This window comes from Botryllus schlosseri, chromosome 9, assembly GCF_051294905.1.
Source record: "Botryllus schlosseri isolate E-star chromosome 9, Bs_hap1, whole genome shotgun sequence".
NCBI lineage: Eukaryota > Metazoa > Chordata > Ascidiacea > Stolidobranchia > Styelidae > Botryllus > Botryllus schlosseri.
Window position 1 is genome coordinate 8,697,330 of NC_137244.1, and position 15,808 is coordinate 8,713,137.

Sequence of the window (15,808 nt, forward strand, 5' to 3'; positions counted from 1 at the left end):
ATTTAGGCAACGAAATATACCTACTCTAGGCTAGAATTTGAAATATGTCATAGCTCCGAGTTCACACAGATAGAAGCTTTCACGGCTCCACACCATCACTAATAGCTATTTACTAACTGAAGTCAGCAACGCTCAACCCCTATCTACTGTTTCGAAGTGCTCTGGTAATTTCCAAAACTTTTCATTTCACGTCAAGGCTACTTGAAATTCACTTCTATTTCTACTTGCGTATCATCCATAACTAGTTTTGACAGCTTCTGTAGCAAGAACCACCTAATTTTGCCAGTTGAACGAAAACCAATACCAACGAATTACGCAGATTCCCAACCCGTTGATCAGTCCACAATTGCAGTAGAGGTGGATTCAGCTTCCTACGCAGTACTAATACGACCATGGTGGCATCCACCAACTACCAGCTTCAATAATATAATTCCTTTGCATTGTAATATATTTCTCACCGACTTTCAGAATATTGTTCAAATGTTACGGCAGAGTCGTTCCTATGCACAAAAATATTTCAATCCATCTGATAAAACCAAAGACTGATTTCTCGCGACATGAAACAGATTCACAAGAATGAAGTTGCACATCTCACCAGGGAATCACAAATATGTACTGGTACAGCAATAGGATAGGCATGGAATTCAATACTGAATTACGGGTAAAGTGACGAATTAGCAGTGAAGCTCGTATTTCAAAGGCACAAGAATGTCGGTACGTAACTTTAAAAGTAATGCATTATGTAGGCGTCACACAGAGAAGTCACAAATTGATGACTTTTTCAAGTAGAAACCGACGTTAAACCTAATCCACAATGGACATATACAAACCATATCGGGACAATTAGTAACCATATCAAATTTCACTAACTACTGCAAACCACAATCAAATTTAAAGCAGCGATTCAATACAACGCAAGTGTTTTCGAATGCATGTAAAGTAGGGTTGTTAAAAAAAAATCTTTATTCTCCAAATCTTGCTTGCTAGGCGATTAAATCATCAGGTTGCCGATGCCCGCCAAATTTGAATCCATTCCACCTGGTAATCGCGAATCTATTTCCAGTCTTAAATTTTGAATTTATTCAAAATATTTAAATTAATTTTTTTCAAATATTACTGGCCACCCCCTGAAATTGATACATTGTTAAAAAAAAACGATGCAAAACAAATTTGACACAATTCCAACCGGTAGAAGCAAGTTATTTGATATTTTTGTTCATAATTCTAGGATAACCCACCGTCAATGCTATTTATTCAAATCCAAAATTTCCAACTGCAATAACTTCGCTTCTACTGGTTGGAATTGAGTATAATTCGTTTTGCATCGTTTCAATTTCACGGGGTAACCACAAAAAATATTTTATAATGAGTTCACAATTTTAGAACTGTAATAGCATCGTTTTTTTTAGGCAAACTGACAATTTAATCGCTTAGCAAGCAAGACTTTTAAAAAAAAGTTTTTTTGAACAACTCAAGTAGAGTTTTGATCTGGGAGAGTGAATAGATTGAAAACTTCATTTTTAATAACAAAGCATTTCCAACACATAATTAATAGACACCGTGCGTTTGCATGTCGAAATCTTCAAGTGCAGTTTTCGACAAACAAGGTATACGAACTCTGAATTTCAATCTCAGAAGCGCTAGTTTCAAACACTGGAAAACGCGCGGCGCATCTTTGAAAAATAAAAACAACTCATGGCAGGGGAAGCAAGCATAATTCCATAAAATCCCTAAGTTTCAGTTAAACCATTGAAAATTTCAGAAAAAGTTCAGAAACAATCCGTCCTGAGATTATACCGCCAAAACCAGGCAGGTAGGTATGCTTATAAACCAGTCAACGTCGGCCGTGATGCTTGAATGCGGCATCACTTCAATCCCTCGACGTGAAAGCAAGGAAGCAACCAAAAATACTTGATTCCATGATAAAAATAGAGGCTATGTACATGATATGTGGTTTATAAGTAAACGGTACAGACGAATGCCAAGAGGCGCGTTGGCTACTGCAGACCGACGAGAGGAAATTTCCCTAGAGTGCTAACGGAATTGGAAAAAATGTTTGTGGCATGATTTTCGCGATGAAAATATTTTTAAAAAACCAGCAACTCTTATTTGCTGACCCAACCTTCCTCGCACTGGATCCCGTATGACTCCCACAAGACCTTATCGACCGAATCTAAATCACCACGCAGTTTCTCACGCAGTTCGCGAAGGTCCTTGACCGACATCTGCTTCAAAACCGCACCTTTTTGTGCCCTGTGTAGAAACAAACATTTGTCGGATTGCGCGGGGACGTCCGTTTGACTTTGTATATCAGTCACTAGCGACGCGATCTCCTTGTTCGCTTTTTGCAGCTCGGATTCAAGCATCGCGTTTCTCTCCACCACTTTCTTATCGGCCTCTCGCGCCACTTTGGCGCGTTCGTTGGCCTCGGTGGCTTCCCTTTTCCAAGCGTCGCACGCAGCCTTGGCCTGATTCCAACTGACTTCCCATTGCTTGCATTTCTTCTGCATACGGTCCAACTCGACAAGCATATTACTCTCGTTAAGTGACGCTGGTCCTGTGTATCCTTCCTTACTGCTCAGCCCGGATGAACTGGGAGGCCTGCCGATTGATGGCAATGAACCGGCGTGACTGCCACGCGTCCCACTGGCTTCCAGGCTGCCGTAGAACAAAGGATGACCGATGGCGCCTGGCGGAGATGGGGTCGGCATTTGATTCCGGTTCAAACCTCTCATGCCAAACTCCTGCGGGATATTAACGGGTGCCGACATGGTGAATAAAGAATTGCTGTCACTCCGGCCGGTACCGATCGGTTCCGGCCATAACCGGTTTGATCCGGAACCGGGCCGTTCGTGAAAATCATCCAGAGCGTTACCGACGACAGAATCGACCGTCTCGTCGGGCGGATAAAAGTGTTTTGCAGACAAATTGAACGATTGCAGCCGGCTGTTGGCTTTCGGAGAAGAGTCTTCGCCTGATCTACCGAACAGATTCGAACCCACCTGCATGCCGGCCCCACCCCAAGAGAAAGGACTTCCGGAAAACCCAAAACCCCCCACGCTGTGAGACTGCATGTCGTTACGTCCAGAAAAAGGCAACCTCGTTTCTGATTTTCCTAAACTGGACGGCGTCCAAGTCGGTGGTTTTGAAATAGGAGACGGACAAGACGGAAAAATATTATTTGAAGAAATTTGAAAGGAGTCTGTGTTTTCAACGATTGGCGATCGGAACAAGCCTGAATGCGGGAGGTCTTCGGTCAAAGGTGGTGTCGGCGACGGAATATTTCCGCCCATCGGACTATTCACGTTCCAAGACGGTGTTCTTGACATCTCCTGATTTAATGCAGCCGCGAAATGCAACTCAGTAGGCACAGACGGCCTGCCAGTACCAGGCGCGCTTCTCGATAAAATCCGCTGCTGCTCGATGATCTCTTGATGGCTGGCGTTGGAATTCGTGCTCGAAGGCGACATGACCTGCGCGCCTCTGGGCAGGTTGTTCAAATCGGCGTCTTCCAGCACCCTGATCTCGGTGTGTACGTGAGCGAAGGCGCAGAACGGGCCGCGCGGGCAGTAGCCGTTTTGCATCATGTCGTGGCATTTCGTGCTCTTGTAGATTTCCGGGTGGAACTGTTGCTCGGTGCGGGTGTGACAGAACTGGCAGTTGTCGCCCTTGTCGCAGGACGACGGGTCTTTCCAGTCATCGCCTTGCTTTACAATGGGGCACGGGCTGGATCTGAAATAGAGACAATCGGCCGTGTTACCTTTTCGCTGGCGCGATCACAAGTTTTCACGTCTTTGAATTACGACGGAGCTCCAGAGAGCTATTTTGGAACGATAATGAGTACGTAGAGGAATAGCGAGATAATTTACAAGTGAACATGAATAGAAACAAAGAAGTTGAACCTGAGTTGGGTTCATGAAAGGAATGTGTAAATATTGCTGTACCGTACTAATATTAGTACATTTTCCAAGGACATTTCGGATAGGATATAAACTTGGATACGGTATAAATTTTGCTGACAAACGCTTGTGCATTACGACTCACTACTGTTTTAGTAATATTAAGATATAAAATTGTTGTATTCCATAGTCTTGACAGAAACTACAAGCTTTCTTAGAGTTTGCATGGCGTTCCTCATTGTTTCGGAATTTAGTTTCTTGTATATGCACACCATAAGCTACACAGTTTTTGAATGATCATAAATGTTCTTTTCACCTAGCCCGTTTTCAATATGGCGTGTACCCGAAAAGTTTTGGCAAAGTAAGCCACATCCTCGATTCAATAACATAGCCTAGAAATTATAATCACGGCCTAATCATAATCAACATTGCGTCAACCATGTCACCTCTTTTTTCAGATGAAGGCTCTCCCATTCTCCGAAAGAGCATATTTATGCAAAATTTCTCAAACATCAAACTTTCGTTCATCATTTGTGTGACTAGATTGCAATATGATGCGAAGTCAGGTTGGGAACAAAAGCAATTAGCCAAGACCAGTGATTCCCAACCGCGGCCCCGAGGGCCGCATGCGGCCCCCAGCTAGCCTTTCTGCGGCCCCCACAAAATATTGAGATATCGATTTATGAAAAAAATATATATTTATAAACTACTCTTGCTTGGCTTGGAGTCTGGAGTTTTCAATTAGGATTGCAGGAAAGTTGCGAGTAGACTGCTAAGATTACGTCACTGCTGTTTCAATGCAATGTGCCCTAACTTTCCAGTTGAGCGAGCAGTACCTATAGATAATGATATAGGTATAGATAATATAGGTATTGACAGAACCGTAACTGCCGCACCCCAAGTCCCCCAATTGGGGGGGGGAACGAGCTCGAAGGGGGCCCAAAATTATTTAGTGAATTAGCATGAATTATAGAGTATTTTATGAAATTTTATGCAACTTTTTCAAAATTTTTTCGCGCGATTTCAAGTTTCCAAGTAACTTCATTATTGGATACTCTTCCACCAAGATACAATACGCAAGATTTATAGAAGTGGGCATATCGGCGTTGGCCATTACCGCGTCACGACGCACGAAGACATATAAAGTTTTAGGCCATATATAACATGCGACTCCAAGAATTGTGCCAGAACGATCGACAGCGAGAAAACCTTGGCCGAAAAGGACTGCCCTCACGCTGACCGGACATTTCGTTATGTATATACAAAATACATATAGGTATAATTGACCATAGGCGCCTAAATGACTGGCGCCGAATATTCCTGTCTTGGCAATCTGAACCTCACGAGACAAATAGGCTACCATCCCGCAGGGAAGAATTTTATGCCAGTGAAGAACTACCAATTTGAAATCGTGTGCATCTTTTAGTTTAGTACGTTTGGGCGATTCTATATTTTTTGATATAGCAGACTGGAGGTCACGAAATAACATCATGTAACGAAGTCGTACCAACGGGTCCGCCCGTCCGAATATGTTTAATTATTATTTACGGTCCCTACAGTTTCCAAGACACCTCACTCAGCTCTACCGGTAAAACTAATTACGTGAGCAGAGAGGACAAGTAATTGATAGCAATATTATATGCAATTCCCGATCTTATTGACCTATTTTATTTTGAATTATCGAAAATCTTCGCGCTCCACGCTGGCTCACTAAACAATGATCCTGATTTCGTGGCAGAAGCGAACAACGGGACGGGGGGTCGGTTTATCACCCTATGGGAGCTCAAGACCTAAGTGTTTTGAGGGGCCAGTCAGTCAGGTTTATTAATATTTTCATCGTTTCAAAACATCACAAGACTGCGATACAATGAAAAAATAGGAAGGTGTCGAAACAACTTGGAGTAGCCATTAAGATCAGACACCCACCTTAGCCTAGGCGAAGTAAATAAGAGGCATGCACACTGAATGAAAAGTAATGCAGAGAATATAAGACGCAAACGACAAAATGGGGTGGCATGTGGCGGAGGGCGAGGTCGTGGTACGGTAATCCTGAAGACTGACGAAGTTTTGGTTCGTTCCTGCCAACGGGTATACGCCCGAAGATGTTTAATTATTATTGAGTGGTCCTACCTTTTCAAACACAACTCACTCGGCTCAACCGGTCAATCTGATTACGTGAGGAGAGAGAGGATAAAAATTGATACCAATATATTTTCAATTCCCGATTATATTGACCGATTCAATCATGAATTATAGAAATTTTTCGCGCTTCGCGCGATTAGTCGAGAGAAGCTGCCTAAAACGGACACCCGATTTAGATGAGAAATAGCGGCAAACCAGCCATCTAGCCTCAGGGGGCCAAGAGTAATGTTGGGGGGGGGGGATGACTAAGTGCTGTTACGGCCCTGGGTATTGATAACTAATTTAAGGATAGATGTGCAACAAGTGACTCATGATTAAATACGCCGAGATGCGTACTGCTGAGCCGGCAAAAGACAGCATAATTGGTAGTCCTGTAGCTCGCGACCCAAGCGTCCGAATTATTTGATATGACGGTGTTTATCGAAAGGAGGTGTCGCACTGATTCCAAAAATACGAATTGAAATCTCGCCAGGGCAATAAAACTACTCCGAAATAGCCAGCAAATGTTGATTGTTCTGAACAACGGGAGCGCGGCAACATAATGGCCAATGGCGTCAAGCGAATGATCGGAACAATGCGAATTTTCATATTTTGGTGACTAATTTGGGTTCCTTTCATTGCCCTGGTATTCGTGCGGCCCCGACCGTACTCTGAAATTCTAAATTTGGCCCTGCCACCGAAAAAGGTTGGGAACCACTGGCCAAGACGCTTAACCAAAGGACCACCTCAGCCTGAAAGATCAAATACATTTTGGATACAGAACATTTAATATGAAAACAAAGAAAGCAAAAAGTGGTAGTTCTAAGTTAAAGCTTAGTAGTAGGTCTATGTGAAATTAATGATTCGTAAGTCGAGTATGTAGAGATGGTGATTTTAGTGAAGGTCTATACTTGTGATTTGCTCTTTTGCTGGTTATCTAAGACCAGCTAAGAGAAATGTGATCTGGGTGCAACTATAAGTAGGCTATTGACTTTGAAAATTTGATTACTGTCGACATTCACAGAATTTGGCCGCTTATTCGTGAGAAGAATGTCCACGTAGGAGCAGTTCACATTTTCATCACTAAAAATCGCTTCCGCATTATCACAAGGTCGTCAATTGTAAGGAAGTTAAATGCTGATTACTTGGGCTAGGCGAAATCGACCACTTGGATGCTTCGACTCCTAGTTGAGTATGCTTTGAGTTGAGACGAGTACCACTTACTATAATGTTATGATGACTTTGATGCAAATAATATATTGTAGCCTACCTTTTTGGCGACCACAAAGAAAATGTTGTTAGTCACCGTGTTATCAAAAGTAATACTGTATTTCTGGGCCATGACTATTTTATGGCGCCTTGTGACCATTGTGAGGCTCGAGTACTACTTGACAGAAATCTCCTTCCATAAATAGCCGTAGTCATGTGTAACATGTTTGTCGGCAATTAGATAACATACGGCTAACCGAGGATTCGAGACTCCAGCAGTAGAAACGAAGCATTGAATGTATGTTTTTCGCGATAAAATGTTACTGTTGGTGTATTATTGGCACATAATATCTTTACTCGAAAAAGTCGACTCACACTACCTAGTTAGAATCATTACATACAACTGATACTTGACTCAGATTTGAGAACCGAACTCCAAATATTATAGGAAGTAGCCTACATTTATTTAACTTGACCTCGAGTTCTCTGAAGATGAAGCAATTTACATGCAACACAGTCACAGCACTACAGACCACAGAGGTTCGTTTTCTTAATTTGGATTTTACATGTAAGCTACCAGTAGGCTAAATAAAAAGGCATAAGAACTGATTCTCACCTGTATTTGAATTTTTTCGGATTCCTTCTCCTGTCCTTCAAATTATGAAATTGTGGACAGGCGTACCCTTGCCGACAGAGCCTGGGCGGTCTCCTGCACGGCTCCGTCTTATAATTCGCGAGAACGTAATTACCGTCGTGCCATTTGGGGTCGTCGTTAATAATTTTTTCCGCAAGGTTAAACTGTTCGACGGGTTCGTTTCTTTGGCCTGGGTCTGATTTTTCGTGATCTTTAACATCGTAAACGGGAGGCCGCAAGTCCTGGGCCCCATGCGCAAAAGCGCAGTGAGGGCCGTTTTTTACGCAGTTACCGCGAGAATCGGTTTCGTGAATGCATGTCCCAGTCTTGTAGTATCGGAGATGGTACCTCCTTTCAGTATCTCCCGTGTTTCTGCAATTTTTAATTGAAGATTGATAAAATCGGCAAATCCAGAATAACTCAATGCTAATAAAGCTCCCTTGGTTAAGGTTAGCAACAAAATCACGAGACATTGAAACTTAAAATACGGTCGTTGTAAACAATTTTCAAATGTTAGACAAGCCTCTCTCCATGTTCGTCATATCATAAATAGTGACATTGTAAAGTCTCTATCCAATTCACACTTTCATCTGTATGCTACATGAATTACCGTACATTGCCAAACAGACAAAGGAGCCAGGATATCAAAATATTCACCAATGCTGTGGAGTGAAAACTAAAAAATTCTGAATTTCGAAAAGTGATCTTGATAGCCTATGTGGTGCCAAATATCAAATAAATAATTTTGATCATAATTTTAGGCTTGTGCAGAATGTGCACCCTTTAGTATCCGTGCAATTTCACCGAATGAGCCAAATATAGCTAATTTCGCCATATCTTGATAACCGCTCACACTAGAAATTTTGGGCCTAAAAGATGCAGAAGTACTGTAACATGTTTTATCTCACTTCCATAGAACTTTGTCTTAGAAATGAACTCCACCCTATGCCATAATAATTGTGATTAAAACTATGTGATGAAAGTGTACAGTGTTGTGCATCAACCTTGTAAAATTACTGCGATTTGGACAGATCGACGATTGCAAACAAGTTCAAAGTAACAATCCAAAGGTTGCTGCTGGATTCAATCATTTAAAACAATATTTTGTATGTTACTGATAGGCCTACCAAATTATTTAGCTATATTTAGTCTTCATTTAGAAGAGGGCAAATACTGTTATCTCTTGAAGTCTCGAAATAATCTCATGTATGAGCGTCATGTCATGTAACAACGTGTGTTAGGCTATGTCATTTTGCTGATAACAAAAATTTGGAACAATAACTTTGGAATGGACTGCTTCAGCAAGAAATCTTCCAATTGACAAATGACTCATGCCATATACATTTCTTCAACTCAAGTCGACAAGGATCAGCTAGTGTCAACATTGTTCAAGTGAACATATAAAAGGTTGATTTTGCAAGTTGTTATTCAGTGAAGTCTCCTCTACATGATCGAATTGCAATAAAATCTCACCTATGAAGATATGGGCAGTCGTCACTGTTAGGACAAATGCCGGTCGTTTCGTCATATTTTGAACAATATACGTCAGAGCTGTAATTGAAGGAACCGTCTCTTCTCCGCACTGGTCTACGACGCCTTTGATTTGCGAAATGCCAATTGAAACATGTAAAAGGACGATGTTGCGTACATTTATGTTGTAGAAATAGCGGGCACTGGTTGACCCGAAACTCCTTCAAATACGTGTAATGGGGAGGTTTCTCAGTCTGTGGTTGTATAACAGCATTCTTCATTCTTCTCCGGAATCAGATCAGAAGTAGGCCTACAAGTATTAATGCTTCGCAAAGAAAAACAGCAGATTTTTGAAACATGTAAAACACAGAAGCCGTACTGTATGTTTATTACACAGTGATTGACACAGAGACAATCTTCAATTCAGAAGGCACAAACCTAAGGCCTATTGAAAGTCATTAGCTACATGCCAATTTCCGATTTACTGCCTGTTAGTCGTGACCTGCTCAAGTTTCAAGTTACGAAATTTAGAGCCCTCAAACTCGATAAAACATTCAACTTGACAAATCATCTATTCTATATCGAAGGTATTACTAAAGGTATTATTAAATAAATACCTTGACTTTAAATCTTAGCGATACAAGCAGACAAAATATTAGGAAAGTAAATGCTACATCCTCAAATTGTTGACAGGATGAGTAAATAAGGTGTTCAGTTCACTCAGATCCTCATGGGAAGGCTAATTAAATCCAAGACATTAGATGGTTGAACATTACATTGCAACTGTGCATAATGTCATCCTAGCTACCACAATAATTTGTTTTCAATTTAAAACGTACAAATCCAAACTAGCGTCAATTTCATAATATCATATCAAACATGAATCTGACACGAGACTAGTCCCGCCAATCTGGTAAAGCACATCAGTCATCAATCCACATTGACTAAAACATTGTGACGAACTTTTGCATACTTGTAACTTAGAATTTATGCTGACACATACAGTCACATTGCATGTAATTAATAAGAGTGACTCAGTTTCATTCATTCGCGTTCATTTGTTTGAGAATGAATTTTTGCTGGTTGCGCAAGCAAATTTGAAAAATTGTCATATTATAGCATTATAAGCAAGGCTCAACAGAAACCAACGACTCGTTACGTATTAAAAATGTTGTTTACTTTTACATCATGACATTTCTTTCCAACATGGATAAGAAGGACTGGCGTAATGAACAGTTTTCAGTTTATGGAGCATATTATGGGCAGTTTATAGTGAGTGCCTATACACGATACCATAAATTACATTGCACACGTTACAACTCATATTGTATTGTATGTATATGGCGCGGGCGTGTTTTTCAGTTGGTCAGTAAAAGTAATTACATACCAGCAGCTTTCAATACGACATCCATTGCAATAGAAAATTTATCAAGACTTTTCAGGTGCCTCTTTTAAAGAGTTATCGGCACACTAACGGGATTTCAACAGAATCAAAAGCAACACCAATAAGGTAGCAATAAAGTAACAAAAAAATTACACACAATGAAATTCGCATTGTAACAACAGGCACTCGAATAGTCTTAGAGTTTTAAAAAATGTTCCATTGCGATGGATTTTGTATTGAAAGCTATCTTCAGGTTTTGTACCACGAACCAGATCTTTAGAGAGAAAGCAGCAGGGCAGTGGTTCTCAACCAGTGCTAGTCAGTAGTCAGTGGCAAGTTTCCTGCCGGTCCGTCAACTACATAAGACTTTTATATCTCAATTCCAAAATGCAAGAAACTGGATGCTTGTCCATTAATTACATTAATAAAACATCAAAATTAATTTGATACTTTTTTTCTGCTTCGTGTCGTAATATAGATTTGACGTTATGCTTTGGACTTAGCGTCACAGGTCACAATGATGTCAGCGTTGCACGAAACTGTTTAAAAGTAGCTCGCAACTCATTGACGAGCAGTTACCAATGAAAACTGTAAGTTGAACAAAGTTTGTTAAATTTTGATTACAATATAGCGACATCAAGTTGCAGCAGAGAGACTGTAAACAGAAAACTAACTTTTAAGAGTAGGTTACTCTTGTTTCAAAATGTATTCGCAGACCAATCTTGGCAGAAGCTTATGACATCACATGACACAAACGTGCGAGTATGTTGCTAGTCGGCTACTATTCATAATTCGACATGTAGAAAGCCTATGTAAAGCATCCAGAATCGTTGAAAGTGTCATCTGAGAGCAAATTCAGCTCAATAGCATAATGAGGTAATAGTTGCAGTAAATATAGTCTGCAATGAGAATGAGCATGCGTAATACAGTATGTTACGAGTGAAACTTCCAGAATATGGATGAGTAACTCCTGTTTATGCTAAAATTGCTATCAAGAGTTTACCATGAAAATACCAACATCTGGGTTAATAAGTAGTCTATGTTCAGCAATTCGATTAATTATTATGGCATAGTCCTGGATTTCAACCTTGAAAGCAACGATGAACAATTGAACATACCCGTACGGCCGTACCCATACAAATTTTATTTTCAAATTGGATGGACCATGATCTGAGATGAAGCCCTTAATAATTTAATGACATATTTAATATTTCTGACATCAGACTTGATTGGAGCATCACGAAATGAGAAGTTCAATCTTCACTAGGCATATATCGGGCATAGGCTACTTTCATGATACCACATATCACAAGATTGTGAATATTGTGTGGACTCCAGCATTATACATATCATAGCAGTATTTGTTACAGCTTACAGTATGCTACAACCTCATTTCATGGTTTCATTGGTATTAGATTGATATACAGCAAAATCATTATGAGTTTGAATAATATCTTCCAGTGCTGGTATGTCACAGTGCTCGTCGTACTGTCAATATAAAACTTTGGAGCGATGTCCTCATTTCATAAAGTAGATATTTGTTTATTAATTCTCTCTTCGTGCTCTGCATCCAAGGCCTTCAGTCTCGTAAAAACCATCATTACTGCCAAAACGGCAACAACAGCCGACGTTAGCTCGAACCACCAAAACTTTCTCGATTCATGGAAGATCGGATTTTCGCAGGACCTTGATGTTTTTCCTGCCTTTCCACACAATATTATTTCTATAAAACCAGTCTTGGAGCAGTTGTCATCCGTAGATTTATCCTCTGCAGAACATTCTGAACATCGAGTTGCCACTTCGTAACTTTCATGCTTCCAACACGCATCTTCGTCACAATAAACCGAACACAGTTGTAGTAGAGTTGCAATAACTAAAAGTCTCATATTTTCACACTTTATGTATCAACACTAAACATGAAAAAATAGAAAACTGGCAAGATTGCGACAGAATGTACTGATGATATCCTCTCCTTATAGTCTCCTACAGTATTTAAGAGACAAAATTTCATCGTCGACTACGAACGGCAACATTAACATGGAGTGGCAGCAGTTCAACGACATCGAGGTTGCAGTATGAGTATGATTTCCCCTCGAGCAAACATACGTTACTCAATCCAGATACCTAACAGAGTATTCATATTCAATAGACATCAATTTCAAGATATCGAGTGGACTGTTGATGAGGGCAAAGCAAAAAAATGGTAAACAAGTTCACGCGCGAATGATCGCGATTTTTCTGTACCTACGTTGCAGCATAGTGTCCTATATGGTGTCGACACAAGCAAATCGCACGGTTCAATGAAATTGTATCACGTCACAGTTTCCATTTGGCTACAGGCAATTTGACGGTGATTTTTGACCGACTTGCCGAGCATCAAATTTGATAAAACGGGTATCAATCGAAAGCCGCCGCCGTACTGATTACGAAAATATAAATTTTATTCCGCTCGCGGCCCTGGAACCCCCACAATCAGCCTCTAATTTTTCATTGTTATGGAGATTGGCATTGGGACGCAACAATGCTGTCTGGCGAAACGACAGACGCAACAATACTGTCTGGCTCCCTTTTTCTCGAGCACCTGTCTCGTTTCGCTAGACAGCATTGTTGCGTCCCAATGCCAATCTCCATAACAATGAAAAATTAGAGGCTGATTGTGGGGGTTCCAGGGCCGCGAGCGGAATAAAATTTATATTTTCGTAATCAGTACGGCGGCAGCTTTCGATTGATACCCGTTTTATCAAATTTGATGCTCGGCAAGTCGGTCAAAAATCACCGTCAAATTGCCTGTAGCCAAATGGAAACTGTGACGTGATACAATTTCATTGAACCGTGCGATTTGCTTGTGTCGACACCATATAGGACACTATGGTTGCAGTAATTTCGTGCCACTTTGATCCTGTGGTAAGATTATCCGAAGTTAATGGATTATTTCTTATCATATGCCGATATTGGATGGTACAGTGTGATGTATTCAACAGGAGTTATGCTATGTCAATTATAACTATTACAATTCCATTTGGAAATGACCGTAAGGTAACCATATTTTGGAAATGTGAAATGAGGACACTTTCAAAATTTTCAGACTTGCACCACCGAAGGAAAATCCTGAAAGGATGCTGAAGTTTTTGCACTTCGTGGTCAGTTGACTAAAAAAAAAAGTCAACTTTCCGGTCCAGCTCTCGAAAGAGCCGCCGGAGCGTTCCTTCAGTGCTGATTTACTGTATTTTGCCCTATATTTAACCAAAATTCTCAAAAAAGAGGACGTTTTGGCGTCCTCCAAGGACACTTTCAAAAAAGTCAAAAAAGAGGACAAATCGTCTTGAAAGAGGACTTATGGTAACCCTAACTAGGTCTGGTCAAATCATTTTTGAATGTTGACTTGGGCTGGACCCCGGTTTATTGGACTTGTATAAATATCAATGAATATTTGCATATTCAATCCGCAGGGCAGTAACAGCACTTTATCAGGCACCCCCAAAACGTTGATCTTGGGCCCCCATAGGGTGATAAACCCAATTTCTGGGGGGCTATTACGCCCCCCAGACCATGCGCTGTTTACCGCTACTTATCATCTATATCGGGTTCCGTTTAGTGATCAAGTCAGCTTTTCTCGCCTAAACGCGCAAAATTTCTATATTTCATTATTAAATCGGACAATATGATCGGGAATTGAATATATATTTGCTATCAATTTTCATCTCCTCTCTGTTCACGTAATCTGATTTACCGGTAGAGTTGATCGGGTGAGGTGTGTTTGAAAAGGTTGGACCACTGAGCTATAACCCTCAATAATAATTAAACATCTCCGGGTGTACCCATTGGCAGGACCGAAACAGCACTTCATATGCCCCCCCCCCCCCCAGAAAAAAACTTGAATCTTGGGCTCCCATAGGGTGATAAACCGACCCTCCCCTCACGTTGTTCGCTCAAACGTACTAAACTAAAACATAACACGATTTCAAATTGGTATTTCTTCACTAGCATATAATTTTCCCTGCGGGATGGTATTTGTCTTGTAAAGTTCAGATTGCCAAGACAGGAACATTCGGCGCCAGTCATTTAGGCACATATGGACAATTAAACCTATATGTCAGTGGTTCTCAACCTTTATGTCTTCGCGGACCCCTTTGGGATCGTGACGGACCCCCACAAATTTTAGTTAAAATTTAGCTCATCGTGAAACCGTCATCTGTCTTGTGAAAATATCAACTCAAGGCTAGTGATAAACAGCAACGAAATGACTGTTCTTGAAAATAAAATCATACCATGTAAAAATATGGGTAGACTTATTTTATTTCGATCGGACTTCTGCAGCTGAATTTCTTGTTTCTTGAAATATTTGGTCCTGTCGAGAAAATTCACTCGTTCGATTTGAAATGAACGAGTGCTAAAAATCTATTTTCACAAAGGTACGGTGGCGGCGAATTTATTAACGCCAGACGCTTCCGACGACTCCTTTGAGCACCGCAGTCAAAACAAATTATGGCACCAAAATTGAGAAACAGATTTTTCAATGAAAGTAGCAAGTCCAGACTAGTTATTTTCATATAGCAGCTCACCTTCAAGATATCTGGAATAGTTATTATGTATATCACAGAAGAAAATGCATGATTCCGTGATGAGATTGGTTATGAGTCATTTTGTAACTTAAATGGTTTCGCGGACCCCCTGAAAATGCTTCTCGGACCCCCGGTTGAGAACCACTGCTATATGTATTTTGTAGGCTAAATATAACGAAGTTTTCGGTCAGCATAAGGGCAGTCCTTTTCGGCCAAGGTTTTCTCGCTGCCGAGCGTTCTGGCACACTTTATAGAGTCGCATGTTACATGGCCTAAAACTTTATATGTCTTGGTGCGTCGTGGCGCGGTAATGACCAACGCCGATATACCCATTTCTATAAATCTTGCGTATTTTTTCTTGGGGGAATACCCAATAATCAATATATTTGGCAACCTGAAATCGCGCATTGCGCGAGAAAATTTGGAAAAAGTCGCATAGATTTTCAGAAAAATACTCTATAATTTATGCTAATTCACGAAATAATTTTGGGCCCCCTTCGAGCTTGGGCCCCTCTTATTGGGGGGTTTG

The 15,808-nt window shown here is 40.7% G+C and overlaps 1 protein-coding gene across 1 annotated transcript; it reads right to left on the bottom strand.

The window, feature by feature from the left end:
• Positions 1 to 430: 430 nt before the first annotated feature.
• LOC145446306 (RING finger protein unkempt homolog) lies at positions 431 to 12,234 on the bottom strand. Its single transcript, XM_080324561.1, has 3 exons — positions 9,337 to 12,234; positions 7,846 to 8,235; positions 431 to 3,732 (listed from the first exon to the last, which is right to left on the bottom strand). Exons 1-3 carry the CDS (start codon positions 9,612 to 9,614, stop codon positions 2,106 to 2,108), a joined length of 2,295 nt encoding a protein of 764 aa, XP_080180687.1. The 5' UTR covers positions 9,615 to 12,234; the 3' UTR covers positions 431 to 2,105.
• Between the last annotated feature and the right edge of the window lie 3,574 nt (positions 12,235 to 15,808).

What these genes read in the sequence shown, in the direction of transcription:
- LOC145446306 (XM_080324561.1), bottom strand. Translation starts at nt 9,614, where the DNA reads ATGAAGAATGCTGTTATACAACCACAGACTGAGAAACCTCCCCATTAC. An exon ending in GACTGCCCATATCTTCATAG is followed by an intron (nt 8,236 to 9,336) that starts GTGAGATTTTAT and finishes TAAAAATTGCAG; the next exon opens with AAACACGGGAGATACTGAAA. An exon ending in CCGAAAAAATTCAAATACAG is followed by an intron (nt 3,733 to 7,845) that starts GTGAGAATCAGT and finishes TCTCTATTTCAG; the next exon opens with ATCCAGCCCGTGCCCCATTG.